This window comes from Talpa occidentalis, unplaced genomic scaffold (assembly GCF_014898055.3).
Source record: "Talpa occidentalis isolate TD23 unplaced genomic scaffold, MPIMG_talOcc4v2.1 talOcc4.5, whole genome shotgun sequence".
In the NCBI taxonomy this organism is placed as follows: domain Eukaryota; kingdom Metazoa; phylum Chordata; class Mammalia; order Eulipotyphla; family Talpidae; genus Talpa; species Talpa occidentalis.
This window is the reverse complement of record NW_023604861.1, coordinates 27609718-27630122: the sequence shown is the minus strand read 5'-3', so window position 1 is coordinate 27630122 and position 20405 is coordinate 27609718. Positions and strand designations below refer to the sequence as shown.

General features: G+C 32.6%; 1 protein-coding gene across 1 annotated transcript in view; it reads right to left on the bottom strand.

The window, feature by feature from the left end:
- Nucleotides 1–5069: 5069 nt before the first annotated feature.
- KLHL1 (kelch like family member 1) overlaps nt 5070–20405 on the bottom strand; it is a 252037-nt gene continuing 236701 nt past the window's right edge. Inside the window, exons 9-11 of the mRNA XM_037528954.2 lie at nt 19149–19361; nt 12687–12858; nt 5070–6236 (exon numbers count right to left, since the gene is read on the bottom strand). Coding sequence (XP_037384851.1) covers nt 6177–6236; nt 12687–12858; nt 19149–19361 — 445 coding nt within the window. The 3' untranslated portion in view covers nt 5070–6176. The remainder of the gene's footprint in view (nt 6237–12686; nt 12859–19148; nt 19362–20405) is intronic.

The following is a 20405-nucleotide window of genomic DNA, read 5'->3' as shown; positions in this document are numbered from 1 at the left end:
CCATTAATAAGAATTCATGGAGATTAATTAGCATAAATTTCCTAGAATTTATCAGAAAATGGTTTGTGATTTATTTCTGAGTCTCCAGGTGAAGGACTATCAAAAATATCTTCCTAACTAGCAAGACTAAACAGTGGTTGCTTTGTGGGCATGAGTAGGAGATGGTTACAGAAAGAATATATTGTAATTGCTTTCAAATTCTTGTTTCAAACCTACCTCAGATCCCACCTCCATACCTTTCTACCCTTTATTATAGGGGTCTCCTTGGTAAATGCTTCTTCATCTTCCCAAGCAATTTAATGTTGCATCATCAACTTCTTTTATGTCTGACACTTAACTGTGTCATCGCACCTATTCAGGGTACAGGGATTATTTGCTTGTAAGTTTCTTTTTACTCTTTTGTATGTACAGAAAGAACCATGTGTTCCTGCAATACCAGTTTGGATTCCTGACATTATAGAAAAATCTTCAGTGAAAATTTGACAGATGAATATATTGCATTATGAATAATTGTGTTTGACTTATCCTATAAATTATGGGCAATCATTTATGTATTTTAGTATGGATTTGTGATTTCTGTAAATTTAGACAATTTCATGTTAGCTCAAGAATTGAATTTTCCCTTCCCTCAGACACCCACAGGGGACTCAATGTGGGGGTGGGAGGAGGCAAATATTGTTTAAAAAAATTAAAAATTATAAAATAAAAAATAATTGATTTTTCCTGAAATTTCCTGAACTTTTATGATCAGTGTTCTATATAATTTAATAGCATAATAGATGAACAATAGCATTACTACAAAACTACAAAAGTCACTAAAATAATGTCTATTGTGACTACTATTAATTTGAGTTGTGAATCTGTGTCTAGGAATGTGATATGTTCGTTAAAGAAATATTCTTACATAAGCTAAATCACTGGATAGGCAAAAGAAACATAGAACATCAGACTAATTATCACAACATAAACATTTTGTTTACAAAACATAAAATCCATCCTTCTGTCCCTGGTAGTAGTCAGTGTTGTTGATGCCCCAAAATGTAAAGAAGTCACAGTAACATTATTATATGTCAAAATAAGACACATTATTGATTCTGCAACTACCTTAGCTTGCCTTTCACTATTTTCGTTGGTGTTACTTGGCTAGTTCAATTCAGTAGCCATGCTTTTAGTCTCCATGGTTACTTTTGCAAATGCAATTTGGTGAGAAGATCAGAGTAAAAATCAATCAAGAGAGCGCTTGGACATGCAATTTAACAATTCTTCCTAATGTGGACACTTCATGGTCTGTGTCCTAGAGTCCTCTAGGAATTCTCTTAATTTTTTAACTGACATTAAACTAGTTTTAATATTATTCCCCTTTTGGAAGACTTAACAATAAATTCCCTGTAAGCATTTCCTATATAATTAATATTAAAATATGCCATTTGTAGCAGTGAATTATTGCACATCACTTATATCTGGTAGTGTAAATGAGGGAAGTGAAGAGATTCTAAACATTTGAAAAATATAAGCATTCAGATATGTATTAATTTTTATAAAAGAACTTTAGCAATTTTATGTATGGATGGGGGGTGGAGCATGACACTTAGGAATTTGTAAATAACTCTTATTTCTTTTATTGTAGTACCACTGTTTTGCATCTTTGTTAGTATTTTGCAAGTATAGGTTCTCCTAGGTGATAGTAAAGTTGCTTGTCCAGAAACTATACAGTAAGTTCTCACTTAATGTTAATAATCGATTATTGGTATCTGTGACTTAAAGCAAAATAACATGTAAGGAAAGCAAGTTGTTTTGTTCAGTATACTGTAACTTGATGATCAGTTGTGATTTATCTTGAAAGTAAGTGTGTAATGGTTTATATTTGCTTGGTTATATAAAAGGTTGAGAATTCTTTCTGTCTTTGTAACCTCTTGGAAGGTTCCCTGCAATGTGCATCATATTTATATTTGTTCAATAATACATGAGTTCATTCTACAGTCTGTTGAGAGGATTTTTGGATTGGAGACATTTGTATTATCTTATAGTTTAATTAAGTTTCCTAATTCTATTATCCACTTACTACATACTACCAGTTTCACTATCATTTAGAAATGTACTGAGTGATGTAAAAGACAAGGTATATTTAGAGAGGAAAAAAAAAATCTTTTATGTACCAGCAGGGAAAATGCATTCATTCTTTTAACAAATTCTTAAGGATGCAGACATCACATTCAAAGTTAGATATCATCCCCACAGCATTTTGGAAATTATCTTTTTCAACATTATTGGATTGTGATGCAGTGGTACATTCATTAATTTACCCCAATACTTGTGGAGTTCCATACCTGTTTATGAATATAAATAAGCTAATAAAATAAAATAGTGAGCTCATTAAACAAAGTGATTTTCATGTATTCTGAATATATATCCTTACCTTTATTAGCTTTTGCTAATGTTCATCCATAAGAAATTTAAATGTCAATAAAATTTTAAGTTACCAAATTTCTATAAATTAATCTTAAAAATATGAATTGAAAATGTTCCAATTATATGTATGCTTTCAGAATGAAATCTTTGCATTTATGAACTATTTACATTTTTTGACAACAAATATTATAAACTTAGGCCAAAAACAATATACAAAATTTATGTAGTTTCAAAATATTTTTACAAATGAATTCATGAAAGTCCTTAAGATGAAACAATATTCAGTCTTTTGAAACAGCCTTACAGGATAATAGTCAGATATTTATTAGAAAAAAATCCTATTAAATCTCTGTAGGGATCATATTAATAAAATTCCCTAAAGATTAATTTTAATTATCATTTCTTTTGTTTGTACAATGATTTTCATTTCTTTTAAAATATTAAAACTACTGTTAACAGAATTGATGAATGGCAGTGAATATGTTCAAAGGAATTCCCAAAGCTATAAAAATCTTAAGGGTTTTTTATAGAACCATTTCATTCTAAAAATAGGAAACTATAGTTATTTTAATATATTTTAGCCTATATTTAAATGTTCATTTTTTAATTGTTTTATCACAGGTTTTAGTTGATTATTAATATTTATTTTCAAAATAGACTTTCTGGTGTAAGACTAAATGTAACAAAATTAATAAATTTCTTAGACTCTTTTGAGGAAACCACTATTTTACAGCAGATTGTACTAATGCTCCTCTTACTTAGTCTCTTGTCCAAGAGAAACTACAAATTTGTCTAGGAGAAACTTACAAATGTCATTTTTATATCATTTTAATCATGTGATTGATTGTTTATCATTTGTTTTTGAGTTTCAACTTAAAAAATCAGTATTACCATGTTTGAAGGTTTGGAATTGATTGCATACTTCATAATTAATTTTGCAAAGTATATTTCTATTATGCATTTCAATTATCATTAATAGTCATCATTAACATCAAAAATATTTACAGAATATCTTAAGATTTCACGCTGCTAGCTATAAAATAAGTTCTATTCCAGGGATATCAATATAATAATAATAATAATAATAATAATAATACCTAAAAGATAAAATGAAAACACTAACCTCTCATGCTATTTTCTATGCTTCTATGCTTAGATATGACTTACAAATTAAAAAGCCAACTCTGAGTTTTCTGTATTTAGCGGAATTTCACCTCCAAGAATTAGCAATTATCATTTGACAGAGACAAGTTTCAAGAATCCTAGATTAGAGTCATGTCAGGGTAGGTAGTAAATCCTGTATTTCATTTATCATTGAGCTTGGTGGACAATTTTACTTCCAATTAATAGCACAATGATAGTGTTCCCTCTTGTCTCATATAAGATTAGTGTTGATTGTCCAAACTGCTCTTCAGTATCCCCACATGATAAATTGATTGCACACACTCACTGTATGGAATTTAAGCACTAGTACGCTAACATGATGTACATATGTACATGTGAAAACAGTGGGTTAAATGTAACAAATTTGTTTGGGGAAAATTACCTCTTGTGAATAATTGCTTATTTGTAAAGTTGTTGATAGTTTAACCAAGTTTAAATATGACTCACTAAAACTGTATGATAAAATAGAAGCATTATTACTTTATTTTTTCCTGTGTTCTTAGTATCAAAAATATGTTGCCTATTCCCATTATATAATATTACCCAAATATTGTAGGAAATGTTTGGGCATATAAAGTTGAATATATTTAGCACTACTAAACTGTATACTTAGAAATGGTCAATATGCATTTAAATATTTTCATACTATGCATATAATATAAATTATTATATTTATATTATGCATTTTATAGATGTTATTTATTATTTATTTATAGAAGAACTGGGGTATAGGCCAGAGGTATAGGTGGTGAGAGGATTCACCAGAGAGAGAGTGGGGAGCAGAACAGACACATCTACTGAAATGCACTGCTGAGGGGAGCAGTGGGTGAGAATGGAGGTGTCTGCTGAGGCATATGTGTGTTAGCTCCCTGGATGGGAATGGAACTCGGGCCTCTGCAGTGATAGCGCTGGCTGAGACTTAACCCATATACCACCAGGGAGGCCCACTTTTATGCATTTTTAACTACAATTTTTAAAAATATCATTAAATTCTTCTTTAGCAACTTACAATAGTATCATTTTTCTGAATTAATTGTGATTAATAAATTTGATCAGATGTACATATTAGGAAATGGCAGGTGTCCTAATATTTCCTGGACATAAAGTATTTATCAATATTTTCCTTGGTTACTATAATTTTGAATATTTTTCATCACCCAGCAATAAAACTCATTTCCATGGTTTACATTGACTCAGGAAGAGGACTTTTCTCACCTTTCCTAGTGCCCACACAGTTCTCAGGATTCTCATTATGTAATGTATGCTACTTCCGAAGTAATGCTAGCTGTCTCAAGTGAATAAATAGGAAAGAAAATAGCAATTGTAGACTGCATTTTGTCAACATAGTGTTTAGGAGGAAACAAACATATGTTTGCATAGAGATAAAAACCTCTTGAATTCTAAAAAGTCAAGCAAGAAAAATTGCCTATTTCTTTGGTAAATCTTGTCAATTTTTAATCAGATTTAAAATTTATTAAAGAAAGACACGGATAAAAGCAAATTTTCTATCATTTATTAATTGTATTTAAAATCTACATTTATCTATTAAGGGGATTGTATAATGTTTCCACATTATGCTTTAAACAGTTACAAATATTTGGCATAAAATAATGTGCATATCAATGTAACAAGTTTGAAAAGTGAGAAATGAGAATCTGAAATCTGCCATCCTTCTCACAATGATCATTAATATTCCAACTGAAGGGATCATATACTTCTCTTTCAAAATTCTAAGTTTTTTTTTTTTTAATGAACAAAATTCTAAAGGACTTCAACATGCACTGGATATCTATATATATACATATATGACATTCAGAATAACTAGCTTCCATGCTTACACTGAACTCAACATAAGGCAAAAGCCCATAATTGTACTTAATGTTTGGCTCAGTGTGTTCAAAAAGCAAGCAATGTGGCAAGGCTAATGAAAACAATCCTTTGTGTTTGCCAGTTTGGGATTGCTAATTCAGTTGCAATAAAATCCAACCATCTTCTCTGATGATATATGCAGCTTCCATTAGCAGGACAGTTTGTTTTCTGAATGTAAGAGACACGCATGAATCTGTTTCTCTAATTGTCCTTGTAGTTTAGGAAAATGGGGAAGAAGCATATTTGTTTTAATAAAACATCCTTCTGCCTCCTCAAATGGCCACCTCTGATTAGCAAAATAGTAAACCAATCAGTCTGTCAGATGAAGTATCAGGCCTTTTTTTCTTGGCAAACTCTTGAACATTGCCACAGATTATAAAACAAGTGAACAAATTGTAGTCATGAAATTATCCATATCACAAATATCACTCCCTCCTTTTAATTGCTACAGAAAAGCAAGCCTTTGGTAACTCTGTTGTATGCTAAAAATACAAAACAAATTACCAATAACCATTCCTGAAGTAACTAACACATGGCCAGATATTGTTCCCATAGCAGTTGGACTTTTTCTTGATTCCTATAATTCTGTTTGTTCTTCTACCGCATTTGACATTAGTAGGTAAATCTGCAGAAATCCTTGTTCTTGAAGAGTTTTCATCTCAGGAAGTTCTTATTCTTGCCCTTCTGATATAAAAATAACCACTCCAAATAAAATCTCTCCAAATAAAAAGAAGTCAAGGTTGTTTGATGACTACCACACAGGCACCTGCTCTCCCAATGTTTAAGGAAGCCATCTGTTGAAAGATGAAACAAAATTTGAGGAAAAAAAATACTACTATAGAAAAAAATACACAAATTTCAACCTACAACACTGTGTGAAAATCATAGATAAATACACTTGTAGTTTTAGATTTTAATCAGAAGTAGTATAATAAAAATGCAAACAATGAAAATGCCATTTAAAAACAAGCAATGATGTGTATATTGACAAAGTGAAAACTGAATTTAGGGAATTTTTAATAAAAGTAATAAACTATTTAGTGCTAGATATTGAAATAAAGCTGCTATAGTTAAGTTCCAGCAAAGATTTATTGTTAAGTTTTCAGGGACACATTTGTGCTGATATTTCATAGTGATAGCAGCATGGAATAGTTATTGCACTTATTGAAATCATTTTGAATATATTTCCCCAGATATTATACTGAACCAATGTGTTATTCATTCATTCTAAACAGATACAAACAATGAAGTAACTCGATGTTTTGTCATAAATAGGCCATAATTACTATTGCAGTAGGACTTATTAAAAAGTCCACCTTATGACAGTGAAATGAGAACTGAGATTTAATAATCCTAAATATGAAATTGGCTGAAAATATATTAAAACAATAATTTTTAGAGAGTTTGTAATGAAAATTTATTCCATGGAGGTAAGTCAAGATTTTAATAATTTGAGCTTTTTGATATCCATGACTTACTACAGTTTTCTAAGAATAAGTTATACACATAAAAATATCAGGGTAGACTAGAATTACAGGGGGCTATTTTAAACTGAAAAGGTGAATAAAATGTAAGGAATAAAGTAAGAGCAACAAACCTCATATCACATATATTATCTCATTGAGAAAATGACATGGTCTCCTCTCTAAATGTGAAAATTGCCACCATTTTGTGCTAGTTCTTTTAAATGTACTTATTGCTACTGACCATCGCTTTGTGGTAAACAAAACAAAACAAAAAAACCTCATATGATGTATTTGTATTTCTTTTATTTAATATATTATTTTTGAAAAGCTTATTTAATAAAATCAATCTGGTCTAGCTCAAATGGTTATTGCTTAAAATGAGAAAAGGAAAGGGTCATGTGACAATATGTGTAGCCTATTGTGTGTTAAAGATGATTTTCATGTAACACCCCGTTTACCTTCTTAATCTCCACATTTGTATGTATCTCCACATAACAGGGATGAGAATGAAGTGTCGAGATACAACATGTAAATCCCATAACTTCAATGTATACAAACTGAAATGTACCCCACTCCTAAATGCATGCACTTTCACATTTTAGTTTCCAAGGATTTTCAACTACTGTCTCACTTGAGAGTCATCCAAGAAACTTATAATTTGCAATTTTTTTGATAGAAATGGAATAAGTTGTGTGTAAATATATTTTTTAAAAGTTTCCCAGATATAATATCTGATGTTCATTCAGTAGGGAGAAATACTCTGCGTAGTTTCTAGACAAATATATATATAGATCTACATCTCTATACATGGGCATACGTGTTTACAAAAATCAATGTCGGCATTATTTGCCAAAATTGTGCTATTGCTCCTGTTTTTTTTTTTTAAATGTAATTGAAGGATACCACTTACATAGTTGTTAAAACCAGAAACTTAAAAGCACAAGAATGACCCTTAGTTTTTCCTAACACAACTTACATCTGAAGAATCATCAAGTCTCTAAGATTTTTTTCAAAGTAAAGTATTATTTAATAACCCATTTTTATTATTTTTGACATTTATTCTATTATATTTTTATTTAAATATTTTATTTTATATTATTCTTACATCTTTTTTCATCTTTGCACAATGTATGCATTTTCATTTTGGTTATATTCCATATTAAATATTTTATTTTATATAATTCTTACATCTTTTTTCATCTTTGCACAATGTATGCATTTTCATTTTGGTTATATTCCCTATACAATTGCACCCCAACCAGGCACACAGGGGAATGCATAGCCGCATCGCCTTTTTAGAACAGGGATCTTTCTTCAATAAAGACTGCTTGTAACCGGCAGAAGACTCCTGGAGGAGCCAGAGGTGAGCTGGGAAGTTTGCCCATGCCAGGCCCCTTCTGGCCAGCAGTCTGAGCCCAGAGGGGGAGCGGGGAAAGGAAGGACTAGAGTCTCTAAGATTTTTTTAACGACCTTAATTAAGCTCTTTCCTCCTGTCTTCAACCTAGTGCAGGGCACAATTTTACCTCAGTGCATTAGTAAAATGTCCTCCTAATGGGTTTCTCTGAATTCAATCTTGCCTTCTCTTAACTCGTTTTCACACCCTATCAAGTGAAATTATTTTAAAACTGTTTTTATTATCTACTTTCTCTGCTAAAATTCTTCATGAAAGCACGTACACATGTTGAAGTGGATGCTGTTCTCCCCAAATTATATAGGTTTTTTAAAAGATTTATTTATGAATACAAGAACTGGGGTATAGGCCAGAGGTATGGGGGGGTGAGAGGATTCACCAGAGACAGAGTGACAAACAGAACAAGCAGACTGTCTGAAATACACTGCTGAGCAGTGGGCGAGGCAGGAGAGGTCTGCTGCGCCATGTGGGTAGCTCCCTGGGTGGGGATTGAACTGCAGAGGTTGAGGATCGCTTCACAGTGCTGTGCTTAATCCATTGTGCCACCAGGGAGGCCCAGACTTATATAGTTTTCTAAACAACTGGTAAATCAATAAAATTTGATTATAAAAAAGAAAAAAGGAAAATGACTAATTTTCCTAAGAAGAAAAAGGAAAATGACCAAAGATATAAGTAGCATTAAAAGTATCATTTTTTCTCAAGGGTTATTTGCTGATCCCTGTGGTCTATAGTTTAGTTTTTTTTTTTTTTAAGGTTTATTTATTTATTTATAAAAGCACAGTCAGAAGCAAGAGAGGGTGAGAGAATTCACCAGAGCCAGAGCACAGAACAGAGCAGGCAGAGGTATACACTGCTGAGGGGACCAGCAGGCGCAGAGAGGTCTGCCATGCCATGTGGGACCCTTGCCCGCGGCCGGGGATTAAACCAGCGCTGCAGAGGCTGCGGGCAGCTTTGCAGCCCAGTGCTCAACTGCTATGCCACCAGGGCAGGCCCTATAGTTTAGATTTTAATTAGACATGAGTTGGAGATACAAAAATATCCTTTATTAACTTCTCTCCAGTTTTATAATAAGGTCTAGGTTCTAGATAATGATTTCTGGTTCTTAGAAAATGATTTCTGGTTCTACATAAGATACATCCTGTTTATCTCTCCAAACTCATTGTCTATCACTTTATTTCTTGTCCAATGAAATATGCCAGGTGTTCTTTCTGAAGCTTTTCATAAATTTTGTTACTGAAACCAAACCATTTCCCATATTTTCATCTGGTTAACTATTACTCAATTATCAGACCTCATTATACATATTATTTCCTGAAGTAAGATTTCTCCCCCCACGATACTTAAGTTCTATTATAGTGTAGAGAACCCCCCTTATCACAGAATTCATAATGCTATAGTATTATTTTACTATATTACATATAAATACACTCTAAATAAGAAAGTTTTCAGTTTCCCTCCTTAGTGCAAATCTATCTATCTATCTATCTATCTATCTATCTATCTATCTATCTATCCTGCTCTCACTCCTTCTTTAGAATAGAACCTAAAATGATTGGACATAGAATTAATTAGGTAAAGGCCACTGAGAATGTATATATCTCACCAGGTCTTCCTGGAGCCGAGTCTCAATTTCCAATATATCAAATGTGTCTAATTAATTAAACCCACACACAATAGAGTAAAATAGTTTCCAACAGCTCTCAATTTATTTAATAAACTTCCATATCTCTTATCCCATACCAGCAACTAAGCTAGTCTTTGAAACATGACCCTAAATGGGACATTAACTGATTTTTTGTGTTGCTGGTGGATCCATCATGGCAATGAACATGTTAAAGAGTAATTTTGCCCAGGCAGGGAAAATGGAATAAAGTTCTTTTTTTTTTTTATATTTTGAAGCAAATATATTGTTTCCCCCCCAATCAAATGCAAAAAGTAAATCCATTGTTAGATGACAGGCAGGTTTATTTAAAACACACATTCGTACATGCATATAAGCAAACGTGTCCTCTGTAAAATAAAGCATGGAAGGCATTAGCCTGGCAACCAATCAATAATTTAGTCCCTTTATTTACAATTCCAACTAACTTGGAGATTTTTCCAAATATAATTTTTGGTTATTTAATATGGTTTGCTTGTTCTAATATTTAGCCTTTCGGAAGTACCAGTAATAAACAGGATAACTAATTTATTATTTCCACTGACAGGGTAAGTGGAGGGAAAGTGACAGGTTTTATCCAGCAAATATGAATATTTTTTTTTTCTGTGGCCTGAAATCATGGAAGTGTACAAAGGGATTTCATTGTGGACCTGAGAATGATCCCTAAAAAGTAATAAAAGTGTAAAGACTATGGAAAACTTATGGACACAAAATCTTCAAGTAACTTAAGGCTTTTAAAATTAATATTATTATAATAAGAAAAAGTTGTTAAAATATAAAATATTTTAAATGCCACTTTGCTTTTTATAAGCTACTACATGATCCAAAGGGTATAATAAAATGAGGATGAGGAAAAAATGGTCTTTAGGAGGCTTTTACCTATTATTACTACATACATTATTTTGATTTCAATTTTAGAGGAATGATAAACATAATGGCTCATTATTATAAATATGTAATGAAGTTAGTTTATTGCATCATTTATATGTCCATAAACTTTCTTTACTTAATGTTCATTTGTATAAGTGGCACGTTTAAAATATATACTATTGGACAGGTACATTTCCACAGCAATTCAACAATTGATCTACATAGTATAGCCTTTGGAAACACTAGGGACTCAGAAAAGTAAGGAGTTATAATATCCTCTAAATTTTTAGTGCAATAAGGAAAAGCAGTAATTAATAGCTGCTTTTATATTTGTTGCTTCTTGGATAAGGGATGCTAGCCTCATAATCATTGCAGAATATCACACGAGTTAGTCCTTCAAATATTTCACCTTCTTTCCTCCATTGTTCATTATGTCTCATTAGCCAACTTCATTTATTTTCATTGGACTCAAAGGGCTTTTCCTTAAGGAGGAGTTATACTCATAATATAGTTACCTAAGCCTGGCCAGTAGGAAATTGGTCTTGTATTTGTGCTTTAAAGAGTCACCTAAATATTGTGTCTGAACACATAACAAAAAAAAAAAAAAAAAAGGCATGATCAAAACTTTATGTACTTTAAAAGACAAATATCTGTAAAAGAAATTTACATCAGTGTTCAAGTTGTTCAGAGGAAAATTTTGTGAAAATAGAGCCTTGCACCCATAGAGGAATATAAAGAGATGAGTTTATTATTCTACTTCATCTAAACAAGATTTTACAAGTTCACTGCATGCATTGATGGGAACTATTTATTTATGTATTTATTTACTTTTAAGTCTCTTGGTTTAAGTCTTCTGATAAAGAAGGAAAATAATAGACATATGGAGGGATTTTGAAATGAGAAGTAAGAAGAAATTGAATTATTGGCACAAGTCTGAAAATATATCATGTCCTTTCATTATAAGCGGGAATATAGTAGCTATATAGCATAAGGTATTTTGCACTATAATTGAGTTGACCTGTCTTCATCTTTCCCCAGCATTCACAAACACCAACACGTATGCTTTAGAATGAGACCAGGATGGGAGCTGCTTTATTTTAACATGACTCTGCATCTCTAACTTCAATGTGTTTTCAAGGAGTAATACCTAACTGCAGATCAGCCAATGATTATATTCCATCTTCCTAGCCAAAGCTGTTCAGAAGTGAATAGTTTTTATATGAGAGTTCATTAGAGTCCTTTGATTTTTTTTAATTGAACATAATTCTTTTGTTCTCTATTTATGGCTGTGAAGATTGCTATTATGGAGTTTCCACAGCACCAACTTACGGAAAATTCTTTCCATGATGGGTAACAATGGACCTAATAAACACAGTCAAGTAAAATGGATAGCAGAAGGTAGCCTTTCATTTTCTTATTCCGGCTGTTGCTAAAACCAAATTCTAAAATTACAGTTTTGTGAAACAACATATTCAACTTTTTTTTGGCTCAATTAATTAAGATTCCATTCTTGTCCTTTGATCTGATTTATAATAAAGTGAAAATCCCATTGAGGCATGGATATCACTTTTTAATATAACAATATAATTTTATTAAAATAAGAATACAACAGAAAAGTACACAAAACAAGTGATTTAATGGACTCCTTACAAAATGAACAGTTAATAGATTAAATGAAACAGTTGTAAATTTAGATAGAGTATGTATATATACACATACTCTAGATAGAGTATACCACACACACACGTACACACACACACATACCTCTTTTCCAAAGGAAGTAAATAAATCTCCTAAATGTAGTAAATTTAATAAGCTATGCTGTTGCCAGTCTCACCTGTGTCCATTCATTAGTTTGTGGATCATAGGATTCCATAGTGTTGAGGTATGTCTGCCCATCATAGCCACCAACAGCATATAATCTGTCACCAAGGAGACAGACTCCAACAGCATCTCTTGGCATACTTAATGGAGCCACCATAGTCCATGTGTCTGTTTTGGGATCATATCTAAAAGGTAAGGATAGTGGAATATCACATGGTCTAATCACACTCAAGTTTAGTTAAACAAATGATACGCTTTCAAAATATGCCATGCTAAAGAAATTAAACTTTTTCTAGAAGTACATCAGTTTTAGAACTAGTAGCCACAATATCTGGTTTCTAAACCATAAGTAATTTTAAAAATATACCTACCTTTTACTTAGAAGAACAGTTATTTAATAAAAATTAATGTCATAATCTTTCCATGAAGTAGTCAGAAATGTAAGTAAATATTTTCCATAGTAAAAGGAGAATATTTTTTAACGCCTCTTGTATATAGTTTTCTCAGTGAAGCTTTAAAAATTGCTTAAACATTCGGTTGATTATTGTCAATCAACTGAATAGGGAGCATATGCAGGAGTCCTAAATTTTAGTTAAAACTCATTTTTAAAACAAATATATTTTACAAATACTAGATGGGATCACTAGTATGAGGAATATAAAGTAACTAAACTAATTGTCCAATAAAGGTATGGGGGAATATAAAAATAAAATTTATTATTTAAAAAAAATAAAATAAAAACTAACCCTTGATAGCTGACTACAGAATTGAAGCACCAAGTGGTAGAGGGAATGGGGCAGGGGTAAGAACAAAGAGGGGACAAAGAACAAAGGTCTGTGGTGGTGGAATATGGGTGAGTTGGTGGTGGCTGGATTATGGTAGTAATATCTGATGGGGGCAGCCCAATATTACCTCAGTTAAAAATAAATAAATAAATATTGTAAAAGTCCTTGAAAATAAAATAAAATATAAAATATATGAAAAGGCAAATGAATAATATTTTAACAATTTTAAACTAAGAACAGATTATGTAATCACTTTCTCTACTAAGAGAAGGCTATACTGAATATTTTTAAGTATGCTCAAATTGAAAATGGAAGTGACATAATTCCTTCTATGTAGACCATCTTATACTCAATAATGCATGGATATTTACCTTTCCTCTTCCTTCAAATAATGCTGCCAAATTACCATGATTATGCCAGCATTCTAGCCAGAATACCCATAGACAACAGATCATTTCATCACTTCCTGTGCCAACTGACCTTTTCAAAGATGTCCATTTGCCATATAAGTCACTGAGGCAAAATCTAATCTCATATAAATTAACATAACTGTGTTGTCAGTTAATTATTTTTACATCTATTTAAAAAGCAGGACCCCTATATAGGTGGGCTGTCATAGAATATTTTGTATATATGTTTACTAGAAAGTTGAATATAATTTGATATCAATAACAAAGATGTACAATGCATAACTATAAGAAAAAATACCAGCAACCCCCTAGTTAGTCTTTTCATGCTACATTCATTCGGATAACTCCAAAAGTAAGATCTTAAAGAAAAGAAAGAAATACTAAAAAATGTGAAAGGTCTAACTAACGTGTTAACTTTAAACAATTCAAGTAATTTCTGTTTTGCAAAAAGCTTAGGATGTTGCACATGTCAAAATATGAGTTAATATGCTACATAGTTCTAGGATGAGCATCCATCATTTAAATTAAAGTGTTTCTCCATCACTCCTCTTCACTGTTTAAATATTTTACTATTCTTGGTGTATATGTAAACTGAAAAAGATAAAATGAGAAATCAATAGAAATGAAAGAATACAAAATACCAATCTTAATTTGAACACAATTTTATATTTAGGATAATTTTATATTTATTACATGTAATCCATTGTGCACATTATATTTATTTCATTGACTCCATTGTACTTTTATGTAAAAAACAGTGACATTCGGTTGTCAGTAGTATTTGAAATATATGACATAAGGATATAATTTTCAACTAATATATGAACAGTTCCTTAATATTTAAACCACATCAAAATTTTCAGTGTATTGAATATATATCTAAAATATTGGTAAATAGGGCCTCCCCAGTGGAACAGTGAGTTGAGCACCACACTATGAAGCTGTCCGCAGCCTCTGCAGTGAAGGTTCGCGTCTCAGCAGGCCAGGGAGATAACCACATGGTGCAGCAGACCTCTCCTGCCTCACTCGTTGCTCCCCTCAGCAGTGTCTTTGGCCCGTATGCCTGTTCTGCTCCCTGCTCTGTCTCTGGTGAATTCTTTCACCATCCCACACCTCTGGCCTGTACCCCAGTTCTTGTATAAAGAAATTCATCTTTAAAAAAAACACTAAAAAATAACAAAATATAGGTAAATAGGAACACGTAACAGAAATAGAAAATACAGTAAACAGAAATAGCAAATGAGAATGGCACTATATATCTTTCAATAATTTCATCGAAAAATCAATCCATTTCTCTGTAAGTCATCTATCCATCCATTCATCTATCCATCCATTCATTCATCCATCCATCTGTATATTTATGCTTTCATCTATCAGTCTGTCTGTCTGTCTGTCTAACTGGCTGCCTGCCTATATCTACCTACTTATATATCTATATACTACCAATAAATAGTGTATCTCAAAATATTTTTCCTTGTGAGAAATTTTAGACCTGTTTTTCTTTGTGTCTGACTGATTCAATAATATCTTGTTGAGTGCTTAAGGTGGGCCAGGATTTGTACCAAATGGAAGAATATAGGTTTAGAGAACATAACATTGGTTGCTATCATATATAACCTTGTTTAGTGGGAAAAAAATGATGTATAAAGCAGTTAATTCATTGATACATTAATAATTGGTTAAAAGAAAAACTCCATTGTGCTTCAGGACAGATAGGCATTATGAAAAGATCCCTCTGGCTTCTATAAAAAAAATGAAGGAGGCAAAAGTGGTTACTATTAAAGGTTAATTTAGGAGATTTGTATTAATTGACATCCCTCTATTACCAAGACGCATTACTGGGATGCAGTTTGAGAGGAAAAGCAGTCCTGATCTGTCTTTACTCAGTAGCCATACTGAAGCCTTTGAACATATTTTTATAATGCATTGCCTAGAATAGTTTTGTCTGTGATCTTAAAGTTATAATTAATTATTTCCTTGTCTCCTTCTTCCAATACATTTTAAGTCTATATTTCACAGTGAAAAATAAACGGAAAATGTTTACTGACTATATAAATGGATATATAGATATGTATATATATAATTGTATAAATATGCTTTATTTAATGAATTATATATTCTGAGCCTAAATTCTGCAGAACTTACTGCATTTTTGGGAATAGATTTTGTTCACTAAATTTCTTACACTAGAGTGAGGCTGGGTGACACAATTAATTTTCACTGCTCCAATAACTATTGCAAACTTTCTGCTCTCACTGAGTCCCTGTCTTCTTTCCTGATCTGATTTGAGGTGTCAATGTTCTTTATGTTTAAAATAGCCTGACCATTTATAACTTTGATAAATATTATGTAACTCTGCTTTAGTATGTAATTGCATTTCCATGAGAAGTCATTGTCATCTAACAAAATTTGTTTTATGTGTCATCTATCTATGTATCTTTGACACATCACATTGTATACTACATCTTGCTATTCCCAAGAATTTGTTTACCTCTGATTATATACTATAAAAACCATTTATTACATGCAAAAACATCTATAGAAGTACAATTATTTATCGTTATTGATGATTTACATGTAAAAACATCAATAGATAATATGTGTAATAAAAAGTGTAAAAATGCTATTAATCTGACATGTTGGGTGAACTTGGATAAGAATCATGATTATGCTGTGTGCTTCTGCATTCCTTAAGCTGCTAATACCAACAACACTCATATCTAAAATAGCTATGTTTATTTAAATCTAATTTTGCATCATAAATGTATTCCTAGACTGGGTTATTTATGTCTGTTCACAAACATTTCAATAGCTGATATAGTAATGTTAGAAGAGAATATGTGTTTGAAATATCATTTCATTAGTAGTGTTTACATATAAGATAGTCATGGTAAAAGTTACATCCTCATCATATTCATTTTTTGGCTGTAATTTTCCCTCAAAAAATAATTAGCAAAGGAAAGGTGAAGGTTCACTCAGTCTATTAGTAGTATTTTTAAGATAAATAATTGCATGTTTGCATGTATAAAAGTGTATCTTTATTTCTTTGGACACTGACCACTGTCCTCAAAGTAACAATTTAATTTTAATTCCATTGGATAAGAAAATGTGGAAGCAGTGAGTATAATACCCTGCTTTATACTTATGTAACTATAAATCTATAGTCCATTTTACAGAGTAGCAGTATCATTAAACATTTCTGTATTTTACATAAACCACATAAAAGGTTTATATATATATAAAAAACACTCTTTTGAGATATATATGTGTGTGTATATATATATATATATATATATATAGAGAGAGAGAGAGAGAGAGAGAGAGAGAGTCTGTTCACTAAGGAGACTACTCTTTTTCCGGTGGTCTTATTCTCGATAAAAATACTTACCTTTAGAGCATCTTTCTCCCACTGAATATACCACTTAAAAGCATGAGTATGAAGCACTCAGTTTCTTAACATTAGGAGGAAGATTATGATTATCAGTATGATACCTCAAATATGTCTCATTCATCTCTGTGGTTCAAGTTAGGATACTGCCCTTCTATGTACCACAAGTTTTCTGTGACTGTTTTGCCATCAAAGTTTAAATAAAAGTGAATTATTTTATTTGCAGGTGGAATCTTTAACAAGTGAACAATTTAGTAAATACTCTGATTTTTCCCTTCTGGCATGGGAATCATCAGTACTATTACAACTTATATGCCCTTCTGGGTATTGGTACTAGGGCAGTAATATTAAGGAACTTTTGTGAACCTGTAGCATGAGAAATGCCATAAAATAAAAAAGTCACTAAGCATTTGAAGTTATTTGTTACAGTAAAATTACTTATCCTATCACAGTTGATACAACAATTAACCTCTGTGTTCCCTATTATCACTGCCTCATATATTAGCATGTATTCTTAGTAATAGGACACAACATCATATGCTACATTAATTCTCTAATACTTGCTGCTTCAGGGTAGTAGCTTTGAGTGGTACACATCCACTAGAAAGAACTTTCTATAAACACACCAGGAGGGCTGCCCCTGGTGGCTCAGCGGTTGAGCGCTGGACTGTGAAGCTGCCCGCAGCCTCTGCAGTGCTGGTTCGATCCCCGGCCACCGGGTGAGGGTCCCACATGGCGCGCAGACCTCTCCTGCCGCCCGCTGCTCCCCTCAGCAGTGTACTTCGGTCCTTCTGCTGTTCTGCTCCCTGCTCTTGGCTCTACTGAATTCTCTTACTCTCCTGTGCTTCTGACTGTACCCAGTGCTTGTATAAATAAATAAATAAATCTTAAAAAATATATATAAACACACCAGGAGTTGTCTGGGTTGGCAGACGAACCTGAAGCTAAAGCTCTTTTCTTTGCCAGTCTCTGTGGAATGGCCACTTTTAGGAAAAGTTGAAAGAGGACTGATGTAACCCCCATTCCTTGGAATTATAGAAAATATAATTCTCGTAGGCCTATCATGCATTAATAAAAGTGTAACATAAAACAAGGAGGTTCATAATTCACTTTGAGAGACTGAAGGAACTAGTAGAACAAATAGAATGGGATGAATAGAACAAATAAAATCCAATTTTATAAAAAAAAACTAAATATTTATAAATGCAATAAATTACATAAATTTTATTTTATTTTATTTTTAAGATTATTTATTTTTATACAAGAGCTGGGGTATAGACCATATGCGCGGGAGGGTGAGAGAATTCACCAGAGGCAGAGCAGGGTGCAGAACAGGCAGAATGACAAAATACACTGCTGAGAGGAGCAGCAGGCGAGACAGGAGAGGTCTACCAGCCATGTGGGACCCTCGCCAGCCGGCCGGGATCGAACCCACGCTGCAGAGGCTGCGGACAGCTTCACAGCTCTGTGTTCAACCCACTGCACCACTGGGGAGGCCCCATAAATTTTATTTTAAATGACATATTTGCTAAGGAGAAAAGTAAGGATCTTGTGAATATTTGAGCATCTCATGAAAAATATGGGACTTTAGATAAATATTAGTGATAGAAAGAAATGAGATAGGAAAGAGGAGGGAGAAGGGGAAGTCAGGGGAAGGGAAACGAAGAAAAGAAATGGGAAGGGAGGGAGAAAGGAGAAAGGAAAAATAAAACATCAATGAATGAAAATGTGAGCGTGTGCACACTTGTGTGTGCACATGTGTGTGAGAGAGACAGAGATAGAGAGACAGAGAGACATTGAGAACTATTAAAGCAGCTCTAAGAGTTGACTTTGACTTTCATCAATGCAATTCACATTGTTTCTTTCACTTGTCACTGCCCCTGGGGTCTTACCTTTCTACATAATCCAGTAGCCTGGAACAGTGATTTGAAGCAGGTGCATCATGCCCTCCTACTGCATAAAGAAAACCATCGCATGTGGCCACTCCCACACCCCCTCTCCTCTTACACATAGGAGCGCACATGTTCCACTTATTCGTATGAGGATCATAATATTCCATTGAACTCAAACAGGAACTTCCATCTCGACCTCCAACTGAATATAACCTGAAAACACAATTGGAAAACCATGATTTAATATTTATATTCTGGATGACAAAATACAATAAAGTAAAAGTTTAAAAAAAAAACAAGCTTTCAACCATCATGTGAATCTTTAAAATGTCCAAATGCATTACTTCACAAACATTTTGTGAAAGGTACTCTATAAAAGATTAAACATGCCTGGGATATCTATGATTCCAGGGTTACAGATGAAATTACAACAACTTTAATGTTCTTCCATATATTATTTCTAAAGTTTCAGTTTATTTCAATTACTTCTTGCATCAAACATTGTCTTGCTGTATTATTTAATAAATATAGAGGAATGTGTTACAAACATGGGAAAAGTGGTGCAACAATGTTGGACTGATTGAAATTGCTGAAACTTCACTTATTTTGTTATAATTATTCCGGTAATGATAAGTATAATTGGAATCCAGGAAAAGAAGTATTGTAGCAAAAATGGCATTTGAATGTAGAAATGCATTATTCCTAATAACATAATTATTGTCTATTTGATCACAATCAAAAGACTTAATCATAGTAAGATAAAGAGTTGCATTTATTTATTTACAATTTGTCCAAAACTTATTTTTAATGCCTGAAATATGCTTCACACTATCCAAAATGTTGTTAATATATCCATGAGCAAAATTCTTGTGCTCTGTTCTATTTGGGTAGGTGTAGACATAGCCTACACATAAACACAAATATTATATATACTACGTTAGAAGGTGATGCAGGTAGTAAACATAGATAAAAGCATGGAAGAGAGATCAAAACTCAAATGCTGTGAGTGGTGGTTGTCATTGCAATTTTAAGTATATGTTCTGAAAAAGTCTTGCTAAAAGGTAATATTTGCACAAAAGTTTGAAGAAATTGGTAGTGATTGAAAGAGAGTTAGGAATATCCAGTGGGGAAAGATTTGAGGCAGACTGAATAGGTGAGTACACAATTCCTAGAGCAGCAAGGAAGACAGGGTGGCTGGAGCAGAGAAAGAGGGCATGTGGCAAAGTAAGACATGGGGTGTGAGGTGGACCTCACACA